Raw genomic sequence first — 10,015 nt, 5'->3', positions numbered from 1 at the left:
AAAGCAAAAGCAAAAAGAGGAAGAAGAGCGAACTTGATTCTGCAGTTTATGGGCGTAGTTCTGGAGTGATAACTTTTCTTAAAATTTACCGATTTAGACTAAATTAGCAACAACAGTAGATAATTGTTTATGGATTCCGTGTGCAAAGTTTGGTTATTGTTGCTTTTGAAATGTGGACTCTCTGTGGCGTGGAGAGGGGGGATCTAAAAAATAAAATAAGCTCGCATAGGCACTAGGAGCGTCTACTTACCAAGTTTGGCTTATGTGCGCTCAGCCGTTTCCACAACCAGGCGTTCATCCACACAGACAGACGGACTGACAGACGGACGGACGGACAGACGGATGGACGGACATGTCTAGATTAATTTCTCTCATGCTGATTAAGATTATACACACTTTATGGGGCCGGAGATGCTTCCATCTGCCTGTTTCATGCTTTGTGGGGTCTGCCACGCCTCCTTTTGTGTGTTCCATGTACACTCGCACAAACCTAATATATCCTTTTTACCATAAGGGTACAGTGTATAAAAATGGTTTACTCAAATTTGAGAATATCATCCGTTTAGTGCTTATTCTGTATCCTCATGTCAAGAAATTTTTAAGTGCTTCTACCGAATCGTAATTTTTATGGCTATGAATTGTATACCCTTATAAGATTAAAGTTCTGAAGATTCTGCATGACAGTTCCATAGCTCAGAATCTATTTGTTATAACCTTTTAAGAAATACTTTTCTTAAAAAAGAAAAGCAAAGCATTTCATCAGGTTTTTATCGAATCATATCCTAGATTTTCCCATTCTTTCGCAGACGATATTAACCCAATCGCTCGCAGTAAAAGCTAGTAGCTTTTAAATTTCGCCTCTCTCTTATTTATTTATGTTTACCATGTGTTTGTATGTATGTATGTGCTATATATGTATAAATGTATTTGTATATATATGGAATTTATCAACATGCTCGTCCATGCTGTTATCCGTGGAATGTGTGCTCGAGTGTGGAATAGAAAAGAATTGAATTGCGCTGCTCAAATTGTATAGTTTTGATGTCTTGTGAGTGGAAATGATGGCAACCAGATAGGAGGGTATGGATCCGGTTGCCAGAACGACAGTCATCCGCCACATGCAGCCCTCTTATGCGTCCCCACCCATCGAAATGGCCGTGCAGTAGAAGAAGCCCGTATACGCAAGCATTGTGATTGGTGGTCCGGAGCCCTCTGATTGGCTATCAATGAACATCGCACCGTATTTGGCGATGAAGGCGAGACCGGCCATGCCACCATATATCCAGTTGCTCTCATTAATGGCCAGATATAGGAGGGCCGTGATATTTCCCAATATGGTTAGATTCTTTAAAGTCTCGCGCGTCTCATTTTCGTCACCACCTTCGTCCTTGAACAGGCTCAGGAGCAAGTCGACAGCCATTGGCACAATGAAGAGGCCATGACCGAGTGCTATATTGTTGCTCTCGGACATAAAGAATAGCTCGATGTTGACCAGAGGTAACGGCACTATTTCCATAATTGCCGTCGTCGTCTCCTTGGCACTATTCGCGCTTTCACTCTCGCCAGCGACGACAGCCACTAGGCCCAGAAATCCATGACAGAAGCCAATCACACAGGCTGTAAAAGCATACGGATGCTCCTGGGGTGCCATCTTGTAGAAACCAAAGCCAGTAACGCCGCAGAGCAGGGCGCTAAGAACGCCAGTAACTGCTGCATTGTCCGACATCTTGGGTCTTCAGGTATTCGTTCGGGGGCGAATTAAGTATAAAGTGTATATGTGTAAAGGGGGGGATTGTGGTGGTGGTGGTGTGCAGCCGAAATATTTGCAAAAATGGAATTACAGAAAATTTTTTGGGGTAAAATATTTGAAAATTTGCTGTGCCCGACTCAGAATTTATCGACTGGATTGTTGAACGAGCTCTGTGACAATGCCAAACTCCAAAAATCGAAGAAGTTAAGAGCTAAGTCGTGGCCTACTCTGTGCTGAATAATCATAATTATTAAGGCTGCATACTCAGAAATAAAGATGGCGCTGCATTAACTGTAAAAATTACTGCAAACTTACGCCGGGCGCATCGGCGTATATATATTTTGAAAATGTCTGAAAAGCCAAAAGTCAAGGAGGAACCCAACGTAGAAACTAATACAGAGCTGGTGAAATTTACGAATCAGCCCGATGTTAGTGTGACCATATCACCGTCAGGTGCTGTTTTGACCCCCCGCTGGTTCTGGCGTGATTATATCGATAGTCAAACGGTGCCCCGACATCAGGTCCATCAGCTTATCAGGGCGGCGGGCTTGGCACATGCCATCGAATTCTCCTCCCCCCTATCGGTGAGATCGAAGCTATGCGTGGTGCGTACCAGCAACAATGATCTCGTGGCCCGTGATGTTGATCTCAGTCTGGGGGTACCGGATCACAATGTGCTCAATATTATTGATATATCGCGACATCGCAAGTTCCGTCCAGTGTCTAAGACTTTCTCAATTGGCGGCATGGGGGATTCAAGTACCCAGAAGTATGTGATATACGATAAAGAATTGGAATCGGAGGCTAGTCTGGCCAGGCGTACCTGTCACGACTTCGAGCTGGTGTGGAAGCCCTTGAGCGCCAATCTAAATGTATCCACGGCGCGCTATTTCATCACCGAGGAGAGCAACATCTTAGGTATGTTCCGGTTCGATTCGGCTTGATCTATAAAATTGTTTTGAAATTATCATAGAAATCCTCAGAGCCCTACCAAGTGCTAGCCAAGGCTGTGCGTCAGTTCTGGCACGATAACCTGGAGCTGCAAGTCGAGAGCAAGTTCTTCCATGTCGATCGCTATGTATTCACCCGCCATGCCAATAATTTTGCCGACTGCTGTAATCTCTTCCTGCAAATACCGGTGCATAAGGTTCAGATGGGCGTACTAACGCGTCTGTATGGCTGGATGTTGGACGAGAAATCGGAGCTGCTTATTGAGGAGCAACTCGTGCCGATGTTCATATCGGCCAAGTTTCTGGGCGTGCGTGAACTAATCGAACAGTATTGGCACACCTTCTCCATCAGTGGTGATCTGGGCCTGTGGGAGCAGGACGCCTTCCATGCCTATTTGGCAGCGCGCGAACACCGATGCGAGGAGATGATGGCGCTGATGCTAACACGCGTGCGGAAGATGTTCTTGCCGCTGGTTGCATCCCTTGAGTTCCTACAGCTCGAGGTCAACGAGGTGGCCTATCTGCTGCGACAGGACACGCTGTGTGTCAACAGCGAGGACGAAGTGTTCTTTGCTGCGATACGCTGGCTCGACTATAAATGGCCAAGTCGTAAGGAGTCTATTGCGACGGTGATGGCCTCGGTACGCTTCCGCCATCTGGCACCTTGGATACGCCGCTCAATCTGTTGTGCTCCAGAGAATGCGGTGCTCAAGGAGGTGGGCCATACATGTCAAGTGGTCGCCTTCCTCTGGGATGCAGCAAAGTTTTGTCTTGCTGCCATCAATTTTGAGAGCCCACATCATGCACGCTGCCCCATAATTAGGAAGTATCGCAATGAGAAGTGTGACGAACGCTTTTGGGTCTATTGTCCGGGTGTACCGCATCATCATGACGTCAAGTGTCCACGCTTTCGGGAACTCACATATGAGACCTTTAATCTGCATCTGGTGCGCGTGCAAAATTATGCAGTAGCCTACGCACAGGCTCTGAAATATGTGCCTAACAAATTTTGGAACACATACCACTGCTGCAAAGATCAGGATCTGAAGAGCCCAGATCGTCGCAAATGTCCCCGTCCACCAGTCTATGTTCTGGAAGAGGAGCACGATTAAGGCGAATAATTGTTTATCCTTTCAGCCAAAATGTGCACAGAGATGCTACCTAAATATTAATGATCCTTAATCATTTTTCGAATACTGTAGCCGTTCTTCGTTATTTACCATTGTTATTTAATCAGTGACGCGTCTAAATTGTAGAACGTATTTTAATAGCATACAAGTACATAGAATTAAAGTTAGAACTTTGACAAACAACTTCTGCTTATTCTAGGATAGGTCGAGGTATAAGGTACCCTTCTTTTTTTGAGGGGAAACTTCATATGTGAGGGTTCTGAATGCTGGATCGGCAACCTTTTCTGTGACGAAAGCAATGCCTCGATAACAGGCGCACATAAATGAACAGCAAGTAGAGCAGCTGGCGAAATTTAAATTATTAATGCTTATTATTTATGTCCACCTCGTAGGTCTTGATTTTGAAGAGTCATCGCTTCTTGGGGTTCTCGGAGAGCTCCAGGAATGTTTTTATTGGAAATATAACTACATTTTCTGGGATCGCCGGGTTTTCTATCGATTTTTTAGCTGGTTTTATAGCTATATGTGTTTCCAACCATTTTTAGCGGCTTTCCTACAAATTTTTAGTGGATTTTCTAGCCATTTTCTAGTGGTTCTTCTAGCTAGTTCTTGTAGCGGTTTTGTATCTATTTTCTAGCATATTCTACCCATTTTAGCTGGGTTTATAACCATTTATAGTGAATTTTATGGCCTTTTTTAGTGGACTTTCTTGCTATTTATAGCGGATTTTTTGACGAGACTTCTAGTCACTTTTAGAGGATTTTCTACCCACTTATTATTCTGTAGTTAGCCAATTTCAAGGCAAATTACATTAGCCTTCAATAATTGTTGAGTAATTATAAAGACTCCCCTTACCAATCTAAAAAAAAATAACTCAAATTTCCTTACAACTACTAGTGGATAGTAATAGATATTTTACAAACTACAAAAAGCCATTGCAACTATCCTCTCCACATGGCCTGTCCATTTCCTTAACACATTAGTCTCTTTGGCTTATGAGCAAAAATTCATGAAATATGAACCGTATTGAGCTCTTTTTCGGTACCAAGAATACCAAAGAAAACCAAATATAATATTGTTAGTTGCTTAATTTTTTTACTGAGAATTTTGGTTTGAATGTAGTCGGATCAAAAGAGTGGAACGTATTGTGGGAAGCAACGGTGAAGGGATTTCCTTAGATGTACACCTCTATTGCTTAATCTTTGAAAGGGTATGTGTACATGGGAACGGCTACGGTTAAATCGAACGAGTTAAGTGTATGACAAAAGGAAATGTGGTTCTCCCTTGTTCTTCCTCGTAAATCTTAGTTGGGGGGGTTGTGTTCGATTTCGTGGAAGTCGGGATCACCTTCGTAGCAGAGCGGCTCCAGTGGATCGGCGGATATGGGTAGGAACGGGGCAAATTCCGTATCCTCTTCTGCAAATACGTTCGGCTCGGCTGGAACCTCATCGTCGTCATCATCGTTGTATGCTTCTTCGTAATCAAAATCATCAAAACCGCCGCCTTGGCGGGTACCATTGTTTCCGTTGTTGTTGTTGTTGTTGCTCAAGGGCGGACTGCTGATAAATGTACGAATGTTTTCCTCAGTGTAGTCAACAATGCGACGGCGCTTTCTGCGCAAATACTGTTTCTGACGCAGATATATCTTTAGAATACCTTTGACGCCAATGTAGGTGGCGCCACCAAGTAGGGTGCGATGAAGCGGCTCCTGCATATGTTTAAAGACAATGTTGCCGACTAGGGTTGAGATGCTGGGCAGCAGGACGGCGCCACAAAAGAGCCGGGAAACATACATGCGTTCGGCGGCAGCCGGCGGCTGGGCATTGGATGCATTGGAGCCAACATCTGGTACATCGGGCTCCGTTTCGGAACTGAACATCCAGTTGAGCAGCGGAAATTTGCGCATAAAAGTGTGACGACCCCGAATGATACGAAGGACGGCATCCTCCCAGCGTACAAGACGTGTCAGGATCAAGGCGACGGGTATGAAGGGCAGACCGATGAGCAAGAAGAATGGATCTCCCTTCTCCATCAACGCAAGGCCGCGCTGCTGGCCCATCACCTGGATGACTGTTATGGCACCGTATGTGATGGCTGTCCAATAAAACGATCCCACCACCACACCAGCTGCTACATAGGGGCTTGAGTACTTCACTAATCTCTCCACTGACTCAAGCAGCATCGCTAGCCGACTCATTTTGGGGAAGACGATGATATATTCTGTCTGGCATTGCTGGCAAATGACGCTGCGGTGCGTGTTCCCCTTCTGCTTTTCATCGATCCAACGATATAGACAGCTCTGATGCACCCACTTGGTGGTGCCACGACACTGACACGGCTGTACCCATGCGGTCAGGCTGTTATCCTTCTCAGTGGCAAAGCAAATCCAGCAGGCGCGCTCCTGCTCCGACTCCGGACCCTCCGAGTGGTGCTGCGATCCATTAGAAGATGGCGCCGAAGACATATCGCTCACTGTATACCCCTCGCTCTCAGCTTCTGATGCGGACATCTGTTCGGCCATCTCTCAGCGCTCTCTGGGCATTCGTTTAATTAAACTAACTTAATGAATTGGTGCGCGTTAATAATTCTTTAACAATATTTTCAACTTTAAAATAAACAAACAAACAATTGCAAATAGGAGCTCAACGTTGAGTTCTTGTTGCGATGCAGCGTCTAATAATTACATATATCTTATAAGTGTTATCCGAACGATTTGTAAAATTACACTGAATTTTTTTAATGAGATCATCAGACAAACAAATGTCAAGTTAGAATAATCAGAGCCTTCTTTGAACGCACAAATCCAAAAACAAGTAAAGAAGCTAAGTGGGGTGTCCCGACTTTGAAATACTCCGTACATATGTGTAGAATATTAGAATAGGCAATGTATCTATGTATCTATGCATGTCTATGCGTGTCTATTCGTGTCTGTGTGAGCATGTATGCAGCACAATGTTGAACCAAGGCAGCAACAACCACAACAGTTGCGGGCAACACTTGGGCAGAGAGAACATTTGTATATATGCCTATAACGTCCTTTAAAATCTGCCTATCATAACGAAACTTGGCGTACGCCATAATAATTACTAAGGTAGTTGCTAAATTTGAGTTAGAAATTCTAAGAATTACGGGAGTTATAGAAAATCACGAATTGCGGGGGTGAGGGGAGATGGAGGGAATTTCCAAAATACACATTTTCTGCGTATTTACATACTGCATTTTGCACTAAAATTTGGTGTCCCTAGCTCTCATAGTCTCAGAGATATAAGTGATTATACGAACGTATAATTATTTGTGCTTTAAACGATGTCGCCTAAAAGTATGCTATGGAAAATTTTAAAAGCCATCGCTTTTTAGTGTTGCGCCTATGTGTACAGTCAACAAAGCCATAACTGTCTCCACTGCCCCTTTATAACTGCAACAATTGTGGGAGTGGGAGCAGTCCCTCTCTATAACGCCATTTATTGTTTTAATAGATCATTCCAGAAGTTTTCTCTTTGCTGTCTTAGGGACTGTACATTTTGCCATCGCTTTTTTTGCATAAACTTTCTGTTTTTCCTATAACTTTATTTCTCTCTCTCTCTCTCTCTCTTCATTCTCTTTCATCTTTAAATGTTTCAAAACATTTCATTTCTTTCGTTCTTCAAGTCCAACAGCAAGGCGCCTGCTGAAACGGCGACGAAAAGGAAGAAGAGTAGTAAGAAGGAGGCTGAAGAGATCACACCCTGCTGATCTTCCCAATAGATTTATTTAATATAAGAATACATAATTAATAAATGAAATAAATAATTAAATAAGACTAAACTCCTAGTTTAAGCTGTATTTGTATATTTCTATAAGTTTAATTTAAGTTGTTGTAAGTAATAACAGTAAAATTAAAACAACAGTAAAAAAAAATAAAAAAAAAAAAAAAAAAAAAAAAATAAATCAAGTCCAACAATTGTTCACCTTCCTCTTTATATCATATAAATATATTTTTGCGTTTTCTCTTATCTAGAAGTTTTCTCCTTCCTGTTTTAGAGCCTCTACATTTTGCCATCGCAGCTTTATTCCTCTCTCTTTCTCCTCATTCTCTCTTCTTCTTTGCATGTCCTTTCTTTACTGCGGTTATGCTAGCCAGCACACCCAAATTAGAAATGAAATTATGGACTTGAAATATCTGGCATCTGTACTTTTTTGCAATCCCGCTCAACTTTTCAAAATAATCGTTTTTTTTTTTGTATAGCGCCTACGGAAAGCTCTGAAACTCAGGATCGGTATCGAAAAAAGTTGCACTTAAAGTTCACCCTAAAATCGAAGTCAACTTTTATGTGTAACTCTCAATCAAGATATCCGCCAGTTCTAGAGATTTATTGTCAAATAGCAGCTGGAATGCAATGGAATTATAGTGACATTGCAAGCAGATTATTTGCAATACAGTGCGTTGTTAAATGGCTTTAAGCGAATAAAATTGCCAAAGGAATAAAATAAAATAGAAAACTTTAATTAAGCCTTACAAATAGTTCGAGTATACCTTTCGAAGTTTGTTTACCGGTTCAACGAAATGGATTTCATATCAAACTCATTTGCGGACTATCTACCATTAACTGGAAACTGATCGTAAAAGGTTTTAAGTATTCATTGAACAACTACTTTTCTATGTTTCTTGTAACCCAGGAAAGAAAGAATGGTAGCATCCAAACATAAACGCAGATAACTTTTGAAGATAACGATCAGTTCAGACCCATAGCAGTCAATGCAATATATATTTGTTATTTATGAAGATATTGCTTACACATCGTCATATCTTAAAACGTAATTACTTATGTTGGGATGGTAGAAGAATGTTTATTAATTCAGTGCAGAGTAAGAATAGCTTATACTTCTCTTACACCAATAAAACGGAAAATCTTTATGGTAATCATAGCATGTGAAAAAATCTTACCATAGTTTTAAATTTCTTAACCATTTCCAGTTTTTGTTTTTTCTTTGACGCTCAAAAGCTGGCAGCACTGATTTGTTTTCTAGCTATACAAGTAGATGCATAGCATTGCTGTTAAGCACTCTTTATGGCTGTTTCTCGACAATATTTTTGCTTAAGCCCTAAATTTATGCAGCATGTTTGATCAGGCGTATTAAGCAGAAGTTTGTATCTTTAAGTGTAATATGTTTGGGGAAACGCTGGGCTTATGAGCTTTTCTTAGACATGCTTACTTTACAAAAATGACTGTGGCCTTGTTCGGATTATATCTGATCTGGGCTGAATATTGCGCGATAGGTCATGGCATTCGTATCGGTAGTAAATTGGCGATTTTGTTATTTGGCAAACACGAGTTGTAGTTACACGGTTTTCTCCATCTAGTGTTATTTAAACTTTCACATAAAGGCTCAGTGTCTGTAACGATTACGAGTATGTATATAATTTTCTTCAAGAACTTTTGTGTTCATCATATGATCCAACTGTTCTCTATACACTTGCTCTCAGAAATGGGAAAGGGGGTAAGAAAGCAACCTTTTTTCCCTTGCCTTGCCGACATTTTGGACCAGTTATAAGCAAGCTATCGATCTTTCAATTCGCCATAACGATAAAGTATTTGCCAACACAAAACGATGTAAAGACAGCTGTTTCTTCTCTTTCTCATATCGAAACCAAACTAGCAGATTACTTTCCCAAAATAATGTATATTTTAATTTAGTGGAAAAAGTAGTTCTTTATCGAAACTAAATATAAATCGGGGCATAGAAGGGTTACTCGTTTGTGACTTTTTAAACGTAAACAAAGAACTCTCTTAAGCATACCATCGTTTTATTTATTAACTATGTTTGATATTTTTTGATTCGTATATGTATAGTTGATATATATACATATAGGTACGTGTATAATTATGCTTTAAAATGTTTGTGTTTGTGTTTTTGTGTGCAACTTTCTCTCAGATTCATTCAAGCTCCAGCTTTAAACTTGCAACAAATATCACAAAAGTTATGAATAAACGACTACAATTTGCGTTGCATTGTTATATGGTAAGTATACATATAATGTTTGGACAGATAAACAAATACATTCATTCATGCATGCACATGTTGTAACTCTCTCAATACTTGTAGAAAAAAAAGCAAAAAAAATGTTTAAAAAAAAACCTCAAATTACAGAGTCGCTGGAGGTAAGCAAGCGAATAAATTAAATTTAGCCAGCTTCGTAGCTCCAC

At 41.1% G+C, this 10,015-nt stretch overlaps 2 protein-coding genes and 1 pseudogene across 2 annotated transcripts; 1 reads left to right on the top strand and 2 right to left on the bottom strand.

Annotated features, from left to right (window-relative positions):
* Positions 1-845: 845 nt before the first annotated feature.
* Positions 846-1,914, bottom strand: LOC115629689. Its single transcript, XM_030526209.1, has one exon. The coding sequence runs from the start codon at positions 1,724-1,726 to the stop codon at positions 1,130-1,132; it is 597 nt and encodes a 198-aa protein (XP_030382069.1). The 5' UTR covers positions 1,727-1,914; the 3' UTR covers positions 846-1,129.
* Positions 1,915-2,097: 183 nt separating this feature from the next.
* Positions 2,098-4,007, top strand: LOC115629631. Its single transcript, XM_030526132.1, has 2 exons — positions 2,098-2,668; positions 2,734-4,007. The coding sequence occupies exons 1-2, from the start codon at positions 2,098-2,100 to the stop codon at positions 3,810-3,812; spliced, it is 1,650 nt and encodes a 549-aa protein (XP_030381992.1). The 3' UTR covers positions 3,813-4,007.
* Positions 4,008-4,903: 896 nt separating this feature from the next.
* Positions 4,904-6,549, bottom strand: LOC115629686 (annotated as a pseudogene).
* Positions 6,550-10,015: the final 3,466 nt, after the last annotated feature.

Source organism: Scaptodrosophila lebanonensis, unplaced genomic scaffold (assembly GCF_003285725.1).
Source record: "Scaptodrosophila lebanonensis strain 11010-0011.00,11010-0021.00 unplaced genomic scaffold, SlebRS2 tig00000161-arrow-arrow-pilon, whole genome shotgun sequence".
NCBI classification, from domain to species: Eukaryota; Metazoa; Arthropoda; class Insecta; order Diptera; family Drosophilidae; genus Scaptodrosophila; species Scaptodrosophila lebanonensis.
The sequence above is the reverse complement of the archived record's forward strand: the minus strand, read 5'-3'. Positions and strand labels throughout refer to the sequence as shown.